Source organism: Dendrobium catenatum, unplaced genomic scaffold (assembly GCF_001605985.2).
Source record: "Dendrobium catenatum unplaced genomic scaffold, ASM160598v2 fragScaff_scaffold_185, whole genome shotgun sequence".
In the NCBI taxonomy this organism is placed as follows: Eukaryota; Viridiplantae; Streptophyta; class Magnoliopsida; order Asparagales; family Orchidaceae; genus Dendrobium; species Dendrobium catenatum.
The window spans coordinates 180977-205791 of NW_021318647.1; the positions used below are offsets into that span (position 1 = coordinate 180977).

The window sequence follows — 24815 nt, forward strand, 5'->3', positions numbered from 1 at the left end:
TCTGGTTTCCTATAGGCGCAAGCCACTATATTTAATATTTTAATTACCTCTTTCGATCATGAGAGAGAACTTTCGATTAAGGCTAATCGTCAAATGAAAACATCGTATTCATAGATATGTGGTATATGTCATATAGTAGCAATATTGGTTAGTATTTGAAAGTTTGATATTTAAAATTGGAGATTTCATCATCTTGCACTTAAAGCGGATGGTGGAAGGGTGATGATAGGTCCGATCAAGATCCCATGGTTTTATTGTCCCGTGGTCATCGTTGTCTCTGGTCTATTTAGTCAAAGGAGGTAGTCAACCCAACCTAACAGAATGATTCTTGTCAGCAGTCATGGGTTGCGTCGTCCAAGGGTACCTTGTAGACTTGGAGTGGATGTTTGTCCAAATGGACAAATTTGAATCCACCTTAGCTGATAGAGGACTTTGTGCCCTATCAATTATATCATATTGATTCATATCTTAAGGATTTAGTATCATTGGAGAGCATACGGGCTCTGGTTTTGACTGTAATATAATATGTCATTTGGCGACAAATCACCCAGTTCATAGGGTCTCGATATAACCGTTTACCTGTGGTATCATTTGGCGGCGAAATTCACAGTGTGGTGCCATTTGGCGGCAAAATCACCGATTTGAGAACAAGTATCATGTCCCACATCCTTACTGGCAAAAGATAAATTAAGAATAGATCCTAGTGATATTCTCGATTAGACATCAACTCTTTGTAAGTTGAAGTAGCTTTCAGATTTGTCCACCTCGACAAACTATTGCAGATGGTGGATGGGTGTTTGCTTTAAGTATTGAACGATTTATTTTATTTTCTAATATATTTGATTTTAGTATTTTTAGAATTTTGGATTTTATGAGCATTTGAGAGGCTTTTTGAATGTTTGTAGTCCCCTCCAGTTGAGATTTTATATCAATACGGTCATCATCGGGGTGTATGGACAATTTTGAAAATATTTGTACTTTGTATTTGAAAATATTTAATCTCCTCCTGTTGATATTTACATTCAACACGGCCGTCATCAAGGAATTCACGGGTTGTTACACTTTTGTTGGTTAAACATTGTCGACTCTATCTGATTACCGACCAAGGATCGGGTTCGAATCTAACTTCCTTTCGTAACCCGCACAGCTTCTTCAGGTCACGTATATATTTATAACGCGATCACCGGGGCCCATGCATATGTATGTTGTTGGATGCATTTTTGCACTATGCATTTATATGTGCATGATGCAATTTTTTAAATATAGTTGGAGTGTCTAGTGACAAACTAGAGTGAAACTCTCTGCTTATTGTAAATGTATATTGGGGTATTTTTTAATGTAATTACAATATCAACTGACACACTAGAGTGAAACTCTCTGTATATTGTCAATGCACGTAAGAGGTCATTATGAGTTATGATTGCAATATCAAATGACACACTTGAATAAAAACTCCTGCATCCTACCAATGCATGTCAAAGGTCATCTTTGGAATGCAGTAGCATTGTCGTGCAAGTTTGTCATCTTTGGAATGCAGTAGCAATGGCTTTGAGTAGACGTCAACATGTTTGTTGAATAGTATATATATATATATTTCTCTCTGCTCAAATCAAGTTCTTGTAAGCTTATCATGACCATTCATGTTGATTTTTCATCCTGAACTCCATCTAAATATTATCAAAGAGGATTAGGCTTCGTTTGTGACAGTTTTTTATCACTATTTTTTCATTACTTTAAAAAAAAATTTATTAAAAAATTATTTTAGAAAGCAGTAAGAAAACTATCCCGAACGAAGACTTAGGCTTCGTTGGGGATCACTTTCTTACTGCTTTCTAAAACAACTTTATAGTACAAAAATTTCTAGTTCAAAAAATTTGTACTAAAAAATTGATTTAAAAAGCAAAAAGAAAGCTGTCTCAAACAAAACCTTAATGTTATCAAAGGTAATTATCCAACTATGTTAAGTCCTCAAATATATTTTAATCATCAAATATCACATAATACCCAACATAAAATCAACCATCAGAAATTATAGTTATGTGCTGTATTATACACAGAAATCAAACAATATTGGTGGTTCTAGGAAGCATCTTTGAATTTGATCTCTCCTATGCTCTTTGGCTGGACTTGCTTGCATTTTTTCTCCTCTATTTGCTTGGAAGATTCCCTCTTGCTTGCCTAAAAAAATAGACAAGTAACATTCTATGTTAGACATTTTTTTCTAAAATGTACAGGTTGAAGTCTTGTTCAGCTCGGTTTGTTAACTTACTGAGTTAAATATGAATGAGCTAAAATTCTTCAACAAGCTTTTGTGTTTTGCTCATTCAATTTCAAGCCAAAATAGCTTCATTTGTACAGCTTTTTTTGTGCTATTTAAAATATAATATCTAAAAAACATCATAGAACATAAAACATATGCTACACATGATTCTGAGAATACATTTTTTGGTGCTTAATTAGTAAAATAGAAATTTCTGTATATCAAGCTCTTACTGAGCCGAATGTAGAAGAGCTGAATTTTGTTTTTCTTCAAATCAGTTAATGAATGAGCTAAAAAATCTCGTTCCAGCTCGACTTGTTTATATAAAGAATAAATTGAAAGTGAATATTGACTGAATTGCAAACATGAATTGTGCATTTTACACTCCTACCTTGATCACTTTTTTCTTTTGATGATAATCTGACAATATCTTCCTCTTTGAAACACTTTTTGTAGCCTTCAACATGTTCTTAACAGGACTATAACCAGTGCTTGAAACTTGAGATGCTTCAACAGAGCCATGGAAGCTAATTGCTACATCATTAGAAGCGCAACTTTCCTTCTCTTCAAAAGCAACATCAAACCTCTTCTTAATAACTATTTGCCTTTTATAATTGTAAATAGGATCAAAATGCCTGCTCAGGAAATTATCCACTATAGAGTTTTCTGGTGGCCTTGTTGCCATCCATCTCTCAAGCCAGCTCCATCCCATGCCAGGATCATTTGAGTCAGATTTTGATGATTTCTTCTTAGAACATGCTCTTAGCTGGAAATAGATTATATTATATCAGACAAATATAAATGGTTTGGTGCTTGAGAGAACTCATGGTTGTGACTATTTACCTGCTGAGAGAATGCATAGGCAAGAGCTCTCTCGCGGCGGGTCATGGCTTCGAGTCTGTTCTGAATTCTAAGCTTCAACACATTGCTGCTTAAGGTACTGTCATCCCATTCTTCCTGTCAGTGTTCACAACAATAGAGTTTAAGTCTGCCAAACTTAAGAAATTTCTTTGAAATATGGGTTGATTGTGGGAGTTATGAATAAAAAAGATAGAAATTTTTAAAATCAATTCCAAATTGAATGAAGTTAAAATTAGTTCTATATTCCAAATATATAGATGATAATATAATCATTTATTGCTGTTAAGGTGTCTGAAAATTGGCTTAAATATTTTTAATGTATAATAAGAAGATAGAAAATATTTGTGTTCAAGTTTTTTGAGTGAAAAGGCAGAGTTTAGATAGTTTAGCTGTAACTCATGAAACACTCAATAGAAATAGATAATAAATGTGGATTATTAAAGCTTACCCCAAATAATTATGATATATAAGTCAGATGATGATGACAATGATGAAGAAAAGGCGAAGATTCACTCAATCTTACCTTAATTCTGTACATTTGACTTCTAGCTTTGCGCAATTCGCGCTGTGGAACAGAAACAATTGCCTCTTGAGCTTCTAATGCTTCAGGAAAATCACCCACCTGAACTATGGTAGATAAAGCTTCAGTAGCTTCACTTTGCTCTCCTCCATCATCTTCCTTAGCTAAGAGTTTTAGCTCTTTATACTGCTTTCTTTCCTGAAACAACGAATGAACTAGTAGATATCAGTTCTTCATGAAAATCTTCAATTAAGCATATACACTAAAGAATCAGTTAGCAACCCTGAAGCCTCTGAATGCTGACTGAATGACTATTGCAGCTTTCTCTTGGCTTGATAAGTTGAGTTCCAGTTCCAGTTTCTCTTCTTCTTTGTTGATCTGATTTATCCGTCTGGAGACTTCTTCATCTCTTGAAACTTTCTCTACTGACTGCATCACAGCTGCTTCAGTACTTCTAAGAGAAGAAAAGTCATCTTCTGCAATAATTGAATTGAATTCATCTCCACAAAAGTAGTGTTTCACTGAACTCCACTTGCTCTTATCAGCTCCAAAATGCCTCTCCTGGTTTGAATGGAATGAAGGAATTTTAAAATGAATAATATATAATTCATCAATGATAAGAACCTGAACCTGCTATTGAATAAAACAACAAGAATAAAAATGATTGAATCCATTATGAAGAAGGAAGTAGTAATCTGGGTAACCCAACATACATGGACATCGGGATGTCCATCAGAATTTCGATTCTTGAAGAACACTTTCCTCACAAGAACACCTCCCAAGCCCATCACCAGATATTTCTTCTTTTTTTCTCCTCTGGTCTTTTCAGGCTTGATCAAACAGCTCTAGGTGCGTAGGAAGCTGAACTTTCTGAAGCTCGCTTCAGTTTAAAAATAACTGGACTCTCAGACAACTTCCTCCTAATAACCACATTGTGTGTTATATAAGCTAATCCGAAATGATTTTAAAAGTAAAAAAATAATAATAATGTCAGGATTTTCTGATTCCATTTTGGTCAGAATGAGCCTTGAAATCATTTGATTTACTTTGAGATTAATATTATATACGAAAAATTCATCTTATATTCGTCTTAAAATAAATCTATTAATTTTTAAGTACATCCCAACTAAAAATTATGACTTCGTTTGGGACAGCTTTTTAATTGCTTCTTAAAACAAATTTAAGTACAAAAATTTTAATTTTTTAAAAAAATTCTATTTTAATAAGCAATAAATAAATCGTCCCAAATGAAGCCTATATCTTGGAGAAATTATTCTTTGTGGACGCCGAACGCAGTTCGCTATCCGTAGATCAATCAGAATGTGTCACGTCAGTAGTATCAAGCATAGTACTGAGCGCGGTACCGAGCGATACGAGTTGCGGTACCGAGCAGGGGTGACGTGGCGCATTCTGATTGATCTTTGGACGGCATTCAGCATCCGAACAAAATAATTTGCCTATATCTTGAGCATTGTTTTTCCTTGAAAAAGATAATCAGGTTTATATGGTGAAGGAAGTGAAGGATATCTTTTGGATCGAGAAGCCATGTGCTGGTTTATAGTGCAGTGGAACTTTAGAGCTGGAGCCGGGAATTCTTAATGTCTCTAAAGTGAGGAAAATTATGAGCAGATAGAAAAGAAATGATCTAAGCATGTACTTTCTTCACCTTCACATGTGCTGCAGTAGAGGACCTGTCAGGTATTGCTTGTGATGAGGTGCACGAATATTCTTTATATTTACTTTTGATTGTAAATGACTCTTCTTTTGTGTCTTTGTTCTGATTTTCGGAAGCTAATTAGTCAAGTTTTATTGTTAAACTATTAAGAGGGAACCATTGGTTCTAAAGTGTCCATAATAGGAGAGAGATTATGGATTGAGATCTAAAAGAAGCTCTTTTAGCTTAGCGGCTACTTCACCATATTCAGATTCATTATTAGCATCATTAATTATCTTTTAAAGAACTTCTATTATGTTGTTTTAAATTTTATCTTTTTTTAGAGTCCATTAACATTAATACTGTTGTTGTTGGGTCCCAATTCTCCTGGATGTAAAAAAATTAGAGGGTTATGTTAGGTAGTTGACAGTCAGCCTCATTGAGGGGGAGGGCACGTCCGCCCGCCCCCGCTAAAAAAAAAACTGATTTACCAATTTTATAAGGCTTTGGTTCTAAAGTCTGTGCATTGCTTGGTGGTTGCTTGACTGTCCCAAACCTCAAACTTTGATCGCCAAGCTCTTATGTTTCAGAAGTTGAGTACTCGCACTTTTGTTCGTGAAATAACTTCGGTTCATCAAGTCTTTTTCTTCTACCTCCTCTTCTCATCCATCTTTCTCATATTGCTACAACTCAGAAAGTGCCCCTAGCTCTCTATTATGAGGCTCTTTATCCCTTGCGCCCCAGCTCTTATGTTTCAAAAATTATTTATCCTCAATTCTTCTAAGTCGATCTACTCCAAACTTGGCCAAATATTAAGGGTCATTCCACTCGATTAATCACAAGTTGTACTAAGTTAGCTATCATACTTATAACTTCTAGATGCTGAGCTAGATATGATCATATTAATCTAACTCCTTGAATACTTTAGCAATCTATGATTATTTTCAATTTCTATCAATATTAAAGATTGAGGATAAATAATTTTTACCTCTCTTAGTAGGTTTTTTACTTGATTTATGTTTCCATTTTTGATCCATTATTTCCCCTAAAAATGATCGTATGTTGTGTAGCATAGGGCTGTCAAAATCGGGTTTCGGGTTGAACCCGAATCTGATCTTGCACTTTTTAACCCGATCCATTTTTGCAAACGGTTTAGTTTTCTGGACTGAAACCCGACCAACTTCTTTAATGTTTTATTAAAGTATTTTTATTTAATTCGATTTATTTAAACCTAAATCGAATTAAGGTAAGATTTACTTCAATCAATTTAAAATAAACCAAGCTTAATTCATTTCAGACAACATAGTTGGTTATTTTTGGAAATAGCAGTTGCTTAGTTCAAAACAATCTTCTAAAACCTTTCTAAATCAATTAAAAATGGGTCAAACATAGTTGATTTCGGATTTCCGGGTCAACCCGAACCCGATCCAGTTTCACAAACAGGTTGAAATCTCTAACTCGAATCAGACCCGGTGTCGGTTGACCCGAATCTGAAATTTTCGGGTTGCGTTCGGGTCGAATTTTTGGGTAGTGTCAAATATTGACACCCCTAGTGTAGCCACAAATTGAAAATTTTGTATCATTTTCATTTCTCCTTAGATCACTCTCATTATCAATCTCAAATGAAATATACCTCTGTATGTGAAATTAAATTAGAGATTCTTACTTAGTTATCTATCCGGACTATGAAGGGTCTATTGACCTCTTAAATACAATTAGGCTCGTTAATTTTTTTTAGCCAGGTTTTAGATAGCAAGATTAAAAAAATTTAATATCTTAAGGTTAGTATTATTATACACTATTAAGACTAATATTTCTTGGCACGATTCCTCTATATAGTAGAAAGTATAAGATATGTAACCTCTCTAACCTAATTTGGCTCTTTCATCTTTAAGTTGAATCTGGATGAATAAAACTTAAAATCTTTCAACCTTAAGGCCAGCATTATATGCATCATTCCTCCTCATAGGAGAAAAGATGAGTTAATTGACCTCTCCTATTTGATTGGGCTCTTTCATTAGTAAGTTGAGTTTGGGACAATAGAACTCTAAATCTTTTTACTTCAAGATCAGCACTATTTGGGCATCTCCAACCGAATATCTCATTTTTCACTCCAAAATGCAGTGGAATAAAAAAATATCGTGATTCATCTCCAATCGAACGTTATTTTCCCCGCAATTATCGTTCGCGCCTTTCTTCCACAAGTTTGGTAGAGACCAACAAAATGACGCAGATGAACAGTGCCACGCCAATATTGGTGTCACACTGTTCATCCGCGATCAAATGGCGTCAAAAATAGCGGTCGGTTGGAGCAAAGCAAGAACGGCAAAGAAGTGTTTGCCGTTCCATTGGAGTTGCCCTTACTCATTATTCATCTTTAAAGTATGAAGGACAAGTGTCTGCTGACTTTTCCATCCCAGTTGGGCTCTCTCATCTTTAGGCCAAGTTTGGAAAAGTCAAATAACAAATATAAATTTTTAAGATTTATAATTTCATTTAAATAATTATTTGCCTCTATGTTATGGATTTAATTACAATGCAGGATGGAACATAAAAGATGACATTGAGTTGAAATCTTCATTTGGGCGGTTTTTTCATTGCTTCTTAAAATAGTTTACAGTAAAAAAAGCATCCCAAACGAAGCTTAATTCTATGCTAATTTGAACTAGGTCTAAATTACTAAAATTAAAATCATGCTTTTTTATTCAAAAATTATTATGGGCTTCAAAAAAGACCGAGTAGGAAGGAAATGCATCATCTTGAGAGATAGCTCATGAGTTGAGTGAAAGACAAATTATATATATATATATATATATATATATATATATAATATAAGTTTCATTCGGGTCGTTTTTTTACAGCTTCTTAAAAAAAACTTTTTAGCAAAAAAAATTTAAAAAATTTATTTAAAAAAATACTTAAAAATCATCCCAAATGAAATCTTATTGAAATATAAGCTTAGTTTCTCCAGAGGCTCAAGATGTGATAGTTAATTGTATCTTAGATGGTAAAATCAAATAAAAACTCTTTATTAAAGTTATCATTTGCATTTTAGAATATAAAAGATAATATTCAAAGATATTATTCGAATGTAAACTGAAATAAGATTTTAGAATCACATAATTATTTATTCTTTGGATGCCAGTCCTTTGGCCTTTCAACTGCCTCTTATTTTTTTGAGCTGTTGGGTAGAATGAGTAATTGGTGCGAAAAAAATTGAAACTATTTTCTAATTAATTACGATTGTCCGGTGCTTCATTTTTTTTTTTTCAAAATCAGCCACTTGTTTTGGAACTTTTATTTGGTCCGGTGACCGGACGCAGAGCTACGTTCGGCGAGCGCTGAGAACTCGTCATGTAGCAGGCACAAAATCGCGGACTCGATCCGGCGAATAGTGGGTATGTCGCACGTGCGTTTTTTAAATCCATGACAACCCGATATTGTTAGGTATTGCTAGATATTTGTCGATTTTGCTCGGCAATAACAAGAAATACCATTATGTGAAGACAAATACCGAGCAATACCGAGTTTTTCTAGAAAAACTAGGTATTACTCAGCATTGGTCTTCACATAGCGGTATTTCTCGTTATTGCCAAGCAATACTTAGCAATATCAAGCAAATACCGAGTAATACCTAGCAATACGCGAACATAGCATTCCCAGGTTCCGGTCCGGGTCAAGTCGTTGGGCCGCACGGTAAAGACTAAGAGCACGTGGCGCGATCTGAGCGGTGACCGAACGTAGAGCTACGTCCGGTCACCGGACCTAATAATTGTTCCTTGTTTTGGTAATTTACATGAGTTTGGTGTGGTTCACACTGATCAATTTACAACTCAAGCAAAGCTGCCGAAAAAATTACTGGAGTTCCTATACATTTAAAGTTCAGAATGAACCAATAACAAAGCTGACAAAATACAAAATAGAGAATTAGATACTCATTTCATAGAAATAAAAGAAAATAACACAAATTATTTAATAAATATTTCTCCCAAGTGTACCATCTCTGTTAAAATGAGAGTCCATTCCCACATCAAGTAAAAAAAAAAAGGAAGAAGAAACAACCAGCATGAACATCTTCTACTCTTTAATATGATCACACCTTGAAGAATTTGCTCTCTTTCTTAACGGGCTTCCGACCAGAAGAATTATACAATGGAAATCATAGCATTCCAGATATTCTGTGCTGATGGGAGTAAAGCGAGAACCAGTTAGAGTTGGGGGGGTTTCCACAAGGACAGTATATGCGTACATGTAACTAAAATCTGAATTCTGGGTCGACATCCATTGCCCAAGCAAATTTTGCAAGAAGCGACTTGTTGAATATCTGAGGCAAAGAAAATGAGAGTCGGTCAGCCAAAATAAAAAATATTACCAGTTTTTTTAAGTGGGAGATGAATAAATGCTATATTTGGCAAATCATCGCTATCAAATTGAGCTTGAAAGAAATGAGAATTTTGAAATAGATTAGGCGCAATTAGAAAGAATGGATAAAGAAATAACTATATGAGAAGGACGATGAATCTTAAAATGTATTAAAAAAAATACAACAACATCAAGCCTATGTCCCACTACGTGGGGCCGGTGCGGCGGCTCCTGCACACTTATCGTTGTATCTAGGTCATACAGCGTGTCGCTTCCAGAGGACGCCCTAGCATTAACACAATTTTTAAAGGATTCATATCATGATTATTCAAGAAGTTTTACGCTGGCAGTCCACTACCTAACGCAACCCTCCATTTTTTCTCATCTAGAACTTGAGACCTGACAACGACAGTGTTTAAAATATACTGGTGAAGAATAAACTTAAGCATATAATAAAAATAAAAAAATACACCCAAATAGATAAAATTGAAGTAAAAGAATTAAAAAAATAAGTTGTTGGAACAGATAAAAATGAATAAGAGTTGAAGAAAGATATAACTGAAGAATAAGGACTCATAAAATCAAATCCAAATAGTTGGAGAGGTAAGAGGTTGCAGCCACCATGCTTTGCAGACTAGCCAAGAGTAGAGTCGGGCAAAACACTACTTTATTGTTCATAATAGTGTACACTTGTATTGCAACCTATTTTATTGTTCATAAAATTCACTATCCTATAACAAGGCAGTACTGGTACACTGACAACATAAAAAACTGATGCAGAAGGATGAGGAAGGACCTCAAAGGCTACTAATGTATTGTTTATGAACACATTAGAAGATGTAATTTGGGATGGCCTGGATCGAAGAAATATACCTTTTCAATGGGAACTTCATTACGCTTACACCATGCAACAGATATCCTAGGATCAAGGTAATTGATCTTAGAAGTGCCTAGAGCAACGGTCTTCAAATCCTCTTTCGTCTTTTTACTCAATTCCATTTTCTCTATTTTGTCGTCGACCTGAATAATCCTCTTCTCCAACCTGCAAGTCGACACGATTAAGTGACCTGCGGGAAAGATCTACAAATCTAAGGAATGGTGTGTTTAATTCCATACAGCTCAGGGGCCACATTTTTCTTCAATTTTCCTTCTGCATCCTTCCCCAAAGGCTTCCCTTTTTTTGCTTTGCTCAAATCAACCTCAAGCTCCTTCCTTTGGGCCTACATGAAGCAAAAGGAAAATTAACTGATAAAGCTGGAAAGAGAAAAACAGATGCAGAGACATGCAAGAAAAACCTTCAACTCATTTATCTTTTCATCCAATCTAGACATCTGGGCTTCATGAGACTTTGAAACGGTTCGTTGATGATTACATATTATTGCAACCTATAAATAAAGAACAGAAACAAAATTTTAAAAAAATATAAACAGTATTAATCAATGTCATAGTGCAAGAATCAACCGTTACCTCTTTATTGGCAATCTGATATACTGCAATCTTTTCTAGTACGTTTCCATCCTTGGTTTCATTATTCAACTATTGAGGCACAATGTAAATGAATAAATAAATTACTTTAATCTCTTCAACTACACTAGTAAAAAACACAATGAACATGATCAGACAAAAAAAATCGAGTGAGCAACTATTTGAGGCTCGATAGATAGAACATGTCATCCAACTACTTTTAAAAGTTGGATATGTTACAAGACATCCAGCAAGATATACGTGGAGTATCAGAGTAATCCAATGTATCAGAAACGAATGTTTGAATCTATGAATCTATATAAATTATTTTAATTCATATCATCTAAAAAAAACAAATGAAAAAAAAAGGTTTTAAGACATGGACTGAAAAAGACTCCTTATAAATTCACAAAGTTCAGTCTTTTATCATAATTATATAGATAAAATCAAAGCTTTACAAGGTCACAACAGCTGAAACAGAGATGATCATATACACTTTTTTTAATGGGGATAACTTTTCTGCTACACAGTAAGATTACCATGTCATCTAATGTGATGGAAGCATTATATGTACGGAAAACTTTAGCAGTAAGGCCAGGCATGAGTTCCTTCAGGTGAGCATTGAGTTTACTTGTATCCAGCAAGTCAAAAAGATCATCACCATCAGTTTTCTTCCTTCCATCATTCTTTTTGGCTAATAAGCAAAGAAAAAGGTCAAAAAAATAAATGATCAGGGATGTAGTTAGCAAATAGAAACAGCAAAAGTAAAACCTATGATGCGCTTACCAGTTTGGAACTCTCCAATTGCTTTGTAGACAGCTAACTCAACTTCTACGGTATTAAAATATCTAATGGAATCTTTACCAAGAAAGTCAAACTGAATATAAACAAGATAATACTATAAGAACCAAATCCAACAAAAAATCAAACTTTCAAATAAAACCTCCATACCTGCAACTTGTTTGGTGGGAGTAGTTTAACATTCTCCACTTTTAAAGTGCAGCAACCAACAGTATCAGCCTCATCATCATCCTGGAATGCATTAAAGAAGTTCTACTAAGAAGTCTCGTTTTGCATCAAAATAAAAAAAACCAATTTTCTTTACAAAAACAGAGTTGCCATCCCAATAAAAATCAATGCATAACTAAATGCAAAACAACAAAGTCATTAATAATTGAGAAATGGTGACATCCTCCTATTTTTCTACTTTCTACTTTCTTCAAGAAAAGAAATCATGTTATAGATTCTTTGAAGTCTTCTCATTGATTGAGATTTTGTAAATTGCATCATCAATTAGATCTAACGGAATATGTTGTGAATGGCTTGGTAAAGCTAGAAGCCCAAAGATTGAAAATTCCAAAAGAACATGACTAGTGCTCTTCCAGTGTCAGTCTCTTCTATCATAAACTAAACTGAAATAAAGATGGAAAATTCCCTCCAGCAATATAGTATATGAATCTCTAAATATGGAAGCTAATTCAATCAATGCACGCGGGCATTTAAGCCTTCACATTTCTTATGAATCATTTTGGATTATTCTTTGCAGAAAAATTATGGCTTTTGATATGTGACGTTGAATTGTGCACAGCAGAAGAAAAAATAAAATCAAGCAAATTTAATGTTGTGTGTGTATGAATTTAGCATTTGGTTCATTCAAACAGAAAGCATATCAAAGGCATCCAGCAAAATTGCACCACTTGATTAAATCCATTTCATACAACTAGCATATAAACACAAGTGAGACATGGATAAAGAATGTTCTATTAATTAGAATAAATTTTAAGAACATGATGGAAATTTGTTGTTTTAAACTAGGCAAAAGGTTTGTAAAAACTTAGTAGATTACTACGGTACTTTCACTATATACAGAATGACATTAGACAAATAACATTACAACCTCCTTTATCTACTTAAATCTACATGTAAGCATCTCAAGCAGAGTTACCAGATTTACTGAACTTCAGAAATAGTAATGCTAGAAGCATCAAACTAAGAAAACAAATCAACAACAATAAGTAAGACGTCCCAATCATCATTCCAGTTTTGCTACTGAATTATTAATGGAAGGGCGAGATGGTCAAGTAAAGATGGGCCGGGAAGAGTGATCAGTTAGAATGCCAAAAGATAAGCCATCCCTTACACTAGCAAGCTCTAGCATGCCAGACGCATCTGGGTTAACAGAAAAAGGAAAAATAAACTGCCACAGAATTGATCCAAATGAGCATGCAGAAAGACAGACTGCTAAAATGGAAATCATCCCTCAACACAGGTTATGTGATGTTAAGGAGCTTAAATGTTAAAGTTTGACATATCAAAAATCTCAAAAAAGGCTCGAAAAGCCTGCATCTACTAGATACGATAAAAACTCATAAAGTACAATTCATGCAAGTCGCTAGTCAATGACCATTAAGTAGCAAGTGACTCATCATTGAGAGTAGAATAGCATATCTTCCATGCCTCTCGGAATCTGAGCATATTTAAAACCTCACCAAAGCTCATAAAAGCACTATGCAGGACACAAGTAAATAATCAGAAACTAAGCAATATAAATATAGGGTAAGCTAAAAGAACAAGATAAGAATAAAAATGAGTGGCCAATGAAGTAAGCAAAACTTGAGCAGAAAACGTTGAAAAATTATATAGGATGCAAACATACCTTCTCATTGCCCGCCCTTAATGCTAACTTATCAATAAGATAAGTGGCTACAGCAATCTGCCGCTTTGTAGCATCTTTACTTGTAAAATCTTTGGTATAATTTGCACGAATATTTCGTATGTATTTCTGCACAAAGAGATCAATGTCAACTTGGCATTGCTAGAAAGGAAAATATAAAGATAACCAGAATGACAAAAGCTTTAATGGCCTCTATTCATCAAATATTACAACTCGATGCATTTATGTTAGAATATGTTACCTTCAACATTCTCGCCTTCTCATACTTCTCTTTGTCACTTTGACCCTTTAAAGAGCTGCTCGCTGCCAGAAAAACATACTTGCACTCTTTTGAATTGATTGGATCACTCCAATAAGCTAGCCACGTGACAGTATTATCATGCTTTACCTCTTTCCACCTGAACAAAATTTATGAGCATTAATAATTCATTTCATAAATATATTACTTTTACAAGATTGTGATTGCTACCTTTCACCAGGTATAGGACACTCTGGAATTGGAGCACCTTTGCCAATGTTAATTGTAATATCTCTAGGTCGAATGCGTCTTTTCAGTTTTCCCATCTGTTGCAGTGGTAACAATAAAATGAATAAAAAAAGAAATCATAAACTGAAATAAAAACTAATTATTTCACTGGTCACAGATCACTTAAGGTCGAACAATCGCAACAAAGAGTACAAACCTTTGGGTGTTCTCCACGGCCACGAAATAGTCCTGGTGGTTCAACCCTGAAATTTCCAACCTGGAAGAAGAAAGTGACAGTAATGTCTAAAAGATTTACATAGATGATGATTGATGATCATATAGAACATTCATTAAGCACAAAGACCATATGATGATGATGGGTATTTTTTTATATCATTTTCTGACAAATGTCTACGATTTTATCCTCTTAGCTACATAAACAGAAACAATAAGATCAATTAAAAACTTAAAACATCGTCACAAAGCCTAACATGGCTTAGACAAAGTATAGCAAAAATAGGCTCCACGCTGAGTAAGAACCACAAGTTCACATCATCCTACACCAAGATAACTAAAGTTATGATCTAGTGGCAAATAACAAGCTGTTGTTCATGTACTAAATTGATTAATCTATTCATGGGCATATAATTTGTGTTCCTTGTGGCATGATCTCATGCAGGAAGCCACACTTGCATGTTCCAAAGTCAAGAGAATCATAAATAACTTGATTTACTAGATACCATCCTGCAAGAAATTGGTATGATAATGATAAGGAAACAAGAAATTCATAATTCAAGCATCAGACAAATACGTTTGGCTAAATAAAAGAAATTTAAGGACCAAAGGCAGATTATGTTCAAATAGCTCCTCCTGTTCACACAAAACTAGCCTCATAGTATTACTCTTTGCTTAAACTGATCCACAAACATTTATTCAGGTAATGAGAAAGGTACATTATTTCAAAAAAGAAACATAAGCTATACCTTCTCCTTTACTCCATCAACGATAGCCCACATATATTTCTCTTCTTGCTTCATCTTTTCTTCTTTTTGAAGCTTCTTCTCCTATACAAGTTTTAAAAGATAATTTTCTGTTAGCCATATCCTAGCAAGAGAAATTCATATCTGCTTGAAAAAATTAAAAAAAGAAAAGGAAAATTGTACAATATCTGGACAAGAATTTTAAATAAATAAATAAAGTGGCACACTGGCACTGCATTCCGAGAAACATAATTGATAAAAAAGAAGCATTCACTGCATCTTCAGCTCAGCGATCAACATCTCATTCAGCAGAGGATACATCAAAATTTTCAGTAATTACTTCTAAAAGCAGCATTAAAAACAACATGAAGAATTGTTACTGTTCGTTTCTTAATTGATGTGCTTTAGTATTTTGATTCGAGGAAACAATAATTCCAAATTGCCATCAAACTAACTTATCATCAACAGCTATATAAAATTTAGTATAGTGAAACAATTGTGCAAAAATAAGTATAAAAGCTCCTCAAGAAAAAATAAATAAATTTCTGATATGCAAAAGTAGGCCTCAATTCAATCGCAATTGGATACAACGTAAATAGTGGTTTCTGTAAAGTAAAAAACATAATAAATGTAAATTCTACTCTAATTGAGCTTCAGAAAGTAGTATCAGCAATGAAGTATATTATAGCCAAACCCTGTTCAGTATCTGTTTTCTGTTCCTTCGCCAAAAGATATACCGTATACTAAAATTATCTACTCTCAAATGCTTACAATGACATAAAAAAGCTCAAACATGAGCTCATAATATTCAATTCTGGACCAGAGCATAATGGCTGGTTCTTAAGATAAATTCTATTAATGACTGCAAAATGTTCCAAAAGAAACACAGTTCACCAAAAAACAATGAAGATTCCGAGGCTATCTGCAGTAGATCTTACCTCTGAACTCATCTGCTTTTTTTTTTCCTTCTCCCTTAGATGCCACTCATAAATTGGAGTGAAATCACAAAGGTCAAATTTCTTAATGACATGATTTTTACCGAGTATTTGCCTCCAATCATTCATGAAGTTCTCAATGAATTTAGGCTTTCTGGCATAATCGGTGTCCTTCATGACAGCAAACATTGTTGCAACCTGAAACACAAATAGAAAAATATGAACAAAAGAAATAATTTTTTTTGAAAATCTCAAAGCAAATAACTACAACTATCATGAATGGTGCTTCATAAATTAAGATGTTGCAATCTTTCCATTACATCACCTCCTCTTGCTCAGGAGTCAAATCAACTGGCTGACCATTGTAGAGCATTTTAATCCCATGAGGATTGTATAGTGGAGGGAAAATAACACCATTATGCACCAAGGTAGTCCACTTCACTCCTCCACCAGATCCAGGTGGCACTTTCGAAGACTTGGAATATTTTGAGTCCTTCAGTGTTTTCATCTTCTTACCATCTTTCTTGAATGACACGGTTTTTTTAACTTCTTTCTTCACAGATACTTGACTTCCCGAAGAAACTGTCTTTTTGATTCTATGGGAAATTGGTATATGGTCATCATCCATCTTTTGCTCTTTCTTCACTTCTACTTCCTGTTTAACTTTAATGGAAGCTGGGCTTCCAAGAACTTTAGCTTTCTTAAAAGAAGTCTCAGTCGAATTATTACTGTCACCAATGGGCCTTTTACTTGAGCCTTTTGAGTGCTTCAAGCCATCAATTGACATGTTCTTAACATATCCATTTGCCACAATTTTAGAATTTATAGATTTAGCATCACCGCTCTTTGCTTGAAGTCTAGAAAGCAAAGGTTTTTCATCTTCTGAATCGGTGGAAGATTCCTTGATGCTTGCCTTTGTAACCAGTAAAGAATTACTTCTCTGAGGTGCTAAAGAAGCTGAATTAAATTTAGTACTCAAGGGAACATTATCATCATCATCAGAATCATCAGAACTTCTAGTTTTCCCATTTAGCCTATCTGATGCAATCTGGATGGAAGATCTATTTGTTATACCACTGGCCATTGACTGCTTAGGTACCTTTTGGAAAACCGTGGAATTATTTCCCTTTGAAGATGGATTAAGTCTAATGCTTAAAGGCTTTTTATCATCAGAGTCATCAGAGTTCTCAGCCACAAAAGACTTGCCAGAATGGGATGCTTTCATCTGGCATCTAGAAGCCAATTTCTGACCCGATGAGCCTTTTGCATTATCATGAACAAAAGCAGGAGCATTAGAGCTTACAGCCTTGGGCTTTTCAGCTGCAATTTTGGAAGATGATGCAGCTTTATCCTTCTTCAACACTAAACTCGCATCTTTGGAAGACTGCAGACTGCTAGATGTATGTTTTGCGACAGACCCATCGTTGTTTTGAGATGATAACTTCCTAGACGTGGAATTTAACTGGTTTTGTTTAGCTGATGGATTAGTTCTCTTAAAAATTGTAGGCCCGTCATCATCTTCTCCATTGTCTAAAAACATTTGTTTAATGCAACTATGAACCGCCATAATAACTCTTTAATATATGTCAGCCTATTTTAAAACTGAAAAAAGTCAGGAAAAAAAAAATATTAATTAACATTGAATCAAGATAAGGATTTATCATCACAAATTTTCATTGAAGCAACAAAAAGGATAGATAAACCTAAGAATACATAATTTGAAAGACAGGCATAAAAATTTTTTGAAGTAATAGATAATATCCACCTAAATCCACCTGTTTTTCCCTTTTCTTAGATGCCACCATTACAAGATTCCAGTTATAAATCAACAAAACACCGAAACTAAATGGTGAATGTGGTAGTGGCACATGAAGGGCCGGACATTGCAATTTCAAAATGATTATAATTCCTCTTTTTTTTTTCCCTAGCACAGATTAGAAATAAATAGCAGAAGCGAACATGTTACTAAGGGGCAACCACCAAGGTCAAGTGACTCAATAAGTTTATGCATTAAGTTTGTGAGGAACGCTAAGAATAAACCATCTTCCACCAATAATACTGCATTAGAAATTCCAAAAATATCATGGGGACATTAAGATCTAACCTCTCACGGGCCCATGAAGACGTTTCTTCTTTTGTATATGGACTATTTTAAGAAAGTTAGCAGAACAATTACAGCTAAAATTTCTCAGCAGATACGAGTAACCTTGCCAGTAGTTATTGGGTTTACAATCGGGATTTCTATGGACGCAGTATTTAGGCCATATTTAGGCAAGACTTGAGCTAAATCCTATCAAACGCAAAAAAACTACAAAGTTAGATATCGGGATAAGGCTAATCTCTACTTCACAGCGTTTTCGCCATTTTTGCCCTAAATCCCGGATTTCGTATATCCGATTTTTTCCAGATTTCGTAAATCCGACCGAAGAAGCGCGCAAAAGGGGGAAAATATCATTACCTTTGCGGCGAGCTCCCGGCGCGACTTCCGATCCGACAGGAACAACGTCGGAGGAGGAGGTGGAGAAGCTTCGACACTTTCAGAAACGCGAAGCAGAACAGCTACGAATAAATGCAGAAGAGGAAAAGCAAACCCTAGACAGGCAATGGCAAGCGAGCGACTCGTTCGAAGCTCTACCCCACGCTAACCTGCGAAGCCGAATTGGAAGCTCAACCTCACACGAATGCAACGAAAGAACCGAAGAGCACAACCCGCCTATGAGGATCAGATTAATTTTTTTATTTCTTAATTAGGAATTAGGCATTAATTCAATTAGCTTGGTTATTATAATTTAAAATATACATACTTAATTAGGTTATTAGTAGTATAAATATTAATTAAATAATTGATTATTAATAGAATAATTAATTACTTAATTATAAGTATAATTAGTAATTTAAAATTATTAAAATGAAATATTAAAATTTATGTAAAATAGTAATTAAATTATTAATTATTTTGAATTATGATTACATAATTAATTAAATAGTTATCATTATAATTAGTATTAAATACTACTCCCAGCAACAATGGAACAACCACAAAAGAAGGCACGGAACAGAGAGCAGGCCGGCTCAGCCAAAAAACTCCATCCCAAACTCAATAAATCCCTAAATCAGTTATTAAATACTAATTAAAATAACACCTAAATCAGTTATTAATTGTTGCATATTGGAATATTTGTGGAGGTAGAGAAATAGAAATTTTACTATTCTAGCTATGTATGAAAATCCATCACACAAACAGATGAAAGATGCAGGCGTAACATTCATAAGGGACACTAGAATTTTTATGTAGAAACTCCTTAAAGGGGAAAACCACTAGGCAAGTCTTGCCTAGTTTAAATGAATTCACTAGTTTTTACAGTTGTTTATAAATAAGACCCTTCCTTGAGGGAAAAATCATGGCTCGATGTAGTAAATATATATCATATAGAGTGCATTACATGATAAGAGTTGAAACAAAAAGTGTTGACAATATTATTTTCTCAACAGGATCATAGTCAGCGAGCCATGTAGGTCGGAAAGACCAGTTAAGTGACAATGGTCGAAAGGACCAAAGTTGGCATACGACGGAGGTCGAAAAGACCGTAGTCAACAACAGTGGTCAGAAGAACCGCAGTTGGGCGATCGTGATCGGAGAGAACGTAGTCGAGCGACGGTGGTCAGGGAGACCGTAGTCTAGAGATGTTGGTCTAAGAGACCGTAGTCAGCGCGCGAAGGAGGTCGGAAGAATCACAGTTGAGTGACAGTGGTCTAAAGGACCGTAGTCGACTGACTGTGATTAAAAAAACCGTAATTAGGTGAAAGTGGTCGGAAGAAAAGTAGTTAGGTGACGGCGATTAGGCGAGATTGTAGTCTGGAAATGGTGGTTGATGAGGATGTAGTTCACGAGCAACAGAGGTTAGAAAAGATCGTAGTCGGTGATAGTGGTTGGAAGGACCGTATTCATTGGGCAACGGTGGTTGGAAGGACTATAGCTGGACGGTTATTATGATCGAAAGGACTGTAGTCGGCCAGTGATTATTGGTGACTGGGCAGTGGTCAAGGAGTAACTTGGTGGCAAGAGAGATCTCAGATTTCTCTTCCTTCCTTGTTTGGCCCCCCTTCATGTGAAGAATGAGGGGCTATTAATAGTTTTTTGGAATGGAATTGCTAGTAAAGAATGAGAAGATCAAGGGCAAAATTAGGAGCGTTTACAATGGACGGCCGATATCAACTCCCTTGATATCAGATCATTTATCTAGAATTTAAGTGTCTTAATGATGTCATAATTTGATAATCTTAGGCTCGTTGACTCGCTCGATTTGACTATAAACATGTTACATTTGGTGATTATTTGGTCTCCAATTTATGGTTTGAACATTTTGAATATGCTTCGTATCCTCGATTTGGATCCATTGGAGCTCGGATTGAGTCGTCTTTAGTGTCGTTGGATTTTTATTTTTTGAGATGTTCAGTTCAACTATAAGTGTCACGACCCGACCCGACCCAACCGGGACGGATCCCGCCCTCACCGGGCCGCGACCAGCCAAACAAACAGACCAGGATCTGGCTTTGGAATTTGCTTCGGAACTGATTCTTCCAAATATTTCAACTCAAAACTGATGCACAGAGCTACTATGAAACATCAAATACAGCGGAATAAATCATCTATATTTTTCTTTTCCTCAAAATAATCATCTACAAATACAGTACATGACTGACAGAAAGAACAAAGAAGAAAAGCCATGACTGTACAAAAATCAAAAAGTACAAAATACCTATAACTGATCAATACATGGTCGTGACAGTTAAGTGACAATGGTCGGAGAGACCAAGTTGGCATACGACGGAGGTCAAAAAGACGTAGTCAACAACATGGTCAGGAAGAACCGCAGTTGGGCGATCGTGATCGGAGAGAACGTAGTCGAGCGACGGTGGTCAGGGAGACCGTAGTCTAGAGATGTTGGTCTAAGAGACCGTAGTCAGCGCGCGAAGGAGGTCGGAAGAATCACAGTTGAGTGCAGTGGTCTAAAAAGGACGTAGTCGACTGACTGTGATTAAAAAACCGTAATTAGGTGAAAGTGGTCGGAAGAAAAGTAGTTAGGTGACGGCGATTAGGCGAGATTGTAGTTCTGGAAATGGTGGTTGAGTGAGGATGTAGTTCACGAGCAACAGAGGTTAGAAAATCGTAGTCGGGATAGTGGTTTGGAAGGACCGTATTCATTGGGCAACGGTGGTTGTTGAAGGACTATAGCTGGACGGTTATTATGATCGAAAGGACTGTATGTCGGCCAGTGATTATTGGTGACTGGGCAGTGGTCAAGGAGTAACTTGGGGCAAGAGATCTCAATTTCTCTTCCTTCTTGTTTGGCCCCCTTCATGTGAAAATGAGGGGTATTATAGTTTTTTTGGAATGGAATTGCTAGTAAGAATGAGAAGATCAAGGGAAAATTAGGAGCGTTTACAATTGGACGGCCGATATCAACTCCCTTTATATCAGATCATTTATCTAGAATTTAAGTGTCTTAAATGATGTCATAATTTGATAATCTTAGGCTCGTTGACTCGCTCGATTTGACTATAAACATGTTACATTTTGGGATTATTTGGTCTCCAATTTATGGTTTGAACATTTTTGAATATGCTTCGTATCTCGATTTGGATCCATTGGAGCTCGGATTGAGTCGTCTTTTAGTGTCGTTGGATTTTTATTTTTTGAGATGTTCAGTTCAAACTATAGTGTCACGACCCGACCCGACCCGACCGGGGACAGATCCCGCCCACCGGGCCGCGACCAGCAACAAAACAGACCAGGATCTGGCTTTGGAATTTGCTTCGGAACTGATTCTTCCAATATTTCAACTCAAAACTGATGCACAGAGCTACTATGAAACATCAAATACAGCGGAATAAATCATCTATATTTTTCTCTTCCTCAAAACAATCATCTACAAATACAGTACATGACTGACAGAAAAGAACAAAGAAGAAAAGCCTGACTGTACAAAAAATCAAAAAGTAATATAAATACCTATAACTGATCAGACTCAGAACTCTAATCCAGACTTCCTTCCCTTTGCCAGAACCTGAAACCAACAGAAAACAAGGGTGAGCTCAACAGCTCAGCAAAGCGACAAAACTCCAATCAAAACTTCCAGAATCCAAACAACCACTTCAAACCAAATCCGTACTAAACCAGAACAGAATCAGACAGATATCAAAATTATGCAGATCAAAACGAAACAGATCAAATCAGAACAGATACAGGACATATATCAAATCTATCAAATCAAAACAGATATCAAATCAGAACAGATCTAAACGGAACAGATCAGACAGAACTGTACGGAACAGAAGTCATATCAAATCAGATATCAGATAGTATTGTAATTAATAGCTAAATTCCTAACACTGACAAGAATCTCTACGGATTCTGGCCCCTTATGCCTCCCTTTATGCTCACGCACCAGAACATATGTGCTTATACACCAGAACAGAATTCATCGGATCCGGAAAGAACGTAATCAGATTTCAGATTGAGCTCATTTCAGATTTCCAGACACTAACTAAATCTTTAGGATCCAGGCCCCTTATAACTCCCTTTATATAGCATATATAGATAGCATATCAATTCAGAAGAAATCCGGACGAATTCAGAAATCAGACAAAAATCGGGCAGCACAACGGCTGTATACGGAATTTACACATTTTCCTGAAAAAATCACAGGATTCAACCCGTCTAGTGACGCTTCTTCCCGAGTCAGATACCCACTTCCTCCAAGTGATACGTGAAACCACGTTATGCACAGATCAGGCATCAATCAGAAGCAACGTCGTAAGCAGTTTTTAATCCTTTCGAGATTTATCAGAAAAGGTCCAACTACCTTGATTAGTCTGCCTCACCTGGCCATTGCTCACACCCTTTCATCGGGCTGCTTTGATACACCAAAAGTCACCAACTTGAAACTCAACAAACCTGACAATAACTGATTGTAATATTTCTGCTGTCGACCGTGAGCGCTTCATCTTCTTTAATCAAGCTGGATTCTTCTTAAAGTTTCTTCAAGAAAGTGGCACCGTTCCTGTTATTCTCCGACCTCAGTCAGAGTCAAAGTGAGTACGGCACTTCCTGCCATACAGGGCCTCGTACTGTTGCATACCGAACTGACTGAAAACTGTTGTTATATGCAAACTACAATCAAGGGTATTGATTTTCCGCTATCCGCCAAAGTCCAAAACACAAAGCCTCAACAAGATTCTTCCGCACCCTGAATAAGTCCTTTCGATGTTCGTCGTCTGAGGATGTAGCTGTACTCTTGAAATGCAGTTTCGTTCCCAAGCTTGCTGTGCCCTTCCAAAGTCTGAAGAAACGTCGTTCGATTCAGGAAACTTATCACTCGAGCAGACACATGCAATTGACTATTTCTCTCACATATATCTGTGACAAGCGATCCACGGATCGGTCTGTCTGATCGGAAGAAAATTGGAACGGACTTCGTCAGTCGATCTTAAAACCAACCCAAATGGCGTCGTGCCCTTGTCTAGATCGAGAAAACCCAGCTCCAAAGTCCATTTAATCTTCCCCACTTCCACTCAGGGCATAGGCAACGACTGCAACAGTTCCACTGGTCGCTGATTTGCCTGCCTTCACCAATCTGAACAGGCTCGCATTCTCGAAACACAATCTGCACACCTTCTTCATTCCAGGCCACCAGAACAAAAACTCATGTCAGCATAACATCTTACACTGCCTGGAGAATGTGTGCCTGAATGATGAGATTTCGTATCTCCGCCTCAAAATACCCAAACCAGCTACCACACTGTCTTACAGAAAAATTTAGCACAGAATCGAGAAATTCGAAGTCAGGAGTGCTTACCAATCAATCTGTAGCAATCAACTCGAATAATCAGTAATCATGACTTTCTGGGCAGATCCTAATCCTGCTTTCCAAAGAAGACTGATGCTTCATATATGAGCCAAATCCAAAACCACTGGAGGAAATTACCTCCTAATGTATCGCTTCCATGTCTACGAATCAGGAATTTCATCAAAAGTGAGCTGCAAACCTGATAATCCGAAGACTTCCTGCTCGAGCGTCCGCTTCCACATTAGCCTTCCCAGGTTGTACTGGATGGTCAATCTATACCTGATCACTCGGCCATCTTCTCTGTTCAGATCAGTCTTCTGAGTGAAATGTACTCGAGGTCTCTTATGATCCAGTAAAAAATCGCAATCTGACGCCCATACAGGTATGAAGCCAATCTTCAAAGCAACACAAACAGCAGCTAAACTCCAAATCATGCGTCGGGTAATTCTTCTTCATATGGTTCAACTGTCTTGAGGCATTAAGCAATTACCTTCCATTCTTGCATCAAAACACTCCCAACCTTTCCGTTGAAGCCATCACTGAACACTGAAATTCTTTCGTACCGACGAAGTGCTAACACTGGAGCTGAGGTCAAACAGTCCTTCAATTCTGAAACCAGATTCACATCCGGTTCCAAAAAAAGATACTGCCTTTGCGTTCAGTCTCGCCAGAGGCGTCGAATATTTGTGAAAATCCCTTCACAAATTTCCTGTAATTACTCGCCATGCCAAGAAACTACGTACCTCAAAATACCGTAGTCGGCCTTGGCCAATCAGCAACCCCTGAATC

The 24815-nt window shown here is 36.2% G+C and overlaps 2 protein-coding genes across 2 annotated transcripts; both read right to left on the bottom strand.

Annotated features, from left to right (window-relative positions):
• Positions 1-1808: 1808 nt before the first annotated feature.
• Positions 1809-4794, bottom strand: LOC110099453 (protein IQ-DOMAIN 32). The gene is made up of 5 exons (XM_028692897.1): positions 4355-4794; positions 3915-4202; positions 3645-3839; positions 3104-3217; positions 1809-3026 (listed from the first exon to the last, which is right to left on the bottom strand). The coding sequence occupies exons 1-5, from the start codon at positions 4427-4429 to the stop codon at positions 2640-2642; spliced, it is 1059 nt and encodes a 352-aa protein (XP_028548730.1). The 5' UTR covers positions 4430-4794; the 3' UTR covers positions 1809-2639.
• Positions 4795-9215: 4421 nt separating this feature from the next.
• Positions 9216-18880, bottom strand: LOC110099459 (DNA topoisomerase 1 beta). Its single transcript, XM_020826610.2, has 16 exons — positions 18635-18880; positions 16502-17778; positions 16180-16374; positions 15245-15325; positions 14479-14538; positions 14265-14359; positions 14037-14193; positions 13778-13903; positions 12073-12153; positions 11908-11998; positions 11661-11815; positions 11125-11193; positions 10953-11042; positions 10774-10877; positions 10531-10699; positions 9216-9619 (listed from the first exon to the last, which is right to left on the bottom strand). The coding sequence occupies exons 2-16, from the start codon at positions 17741-17743 to the stop codon at positions 9551-9553; spliced, it is 2784 nt and encodes a 927-aa protein (XP_020682269.1). The 5' UTR covers positions 17744-17778; positions 18635-18880; the 3' UTR covers positions 9216-9550.
• Positions 18881-24815: the final 5935 nt, after the last annotated feature.

Excerpts from the sequence above, each read along its gene's own strand:
- LOC110099459 (XM_020826610.2), bottom strand. The coding sequence starts at position 17,743 with ATGGCGGTTCATAGTTGCATTAAACAAATGTTTTTAGACAATGGAGAA. Across the intron at positions 15,326-16,179 it reads AAAAGCAGATGAGTTCAGAG|GAGAAGAAGCTTCAAAAAGA; the intron begins GTAAGATCTACT and ends AAACTTGTATAG. Across the intron at positions 14,194-14,264 it reads TGTCCTATACCTGGTGAAAG|GTGGAAAGAGGTAAAGCATG; the intron begins GTAGCAATCACA and ends AATTTTGTTCAG.
- LOC110099453 (XM_028692897.1), bottom strand. The coding sequence starts at position 4,429 with ATGGGCTTGGGAGGTGTTCTTGTGAGGAAAGTGTTCTTCAAGAATCGA. Across the intron at positions 3,218-3,644 it reads GTCAAATGTACAGAATTAAG|GAAGAATGGGATGACAGTAC; the intron begins GTAAGATTGAGT and ends GAACACTGACAG. Across the intron at positions 3,027-3,103 it reads CCTATGCATTCTCTCAGCAG|CTAAGAGCATGTTCTAAGAA; the intron begins GTAAATAGTCAC and ends ATCTATTTCCAG.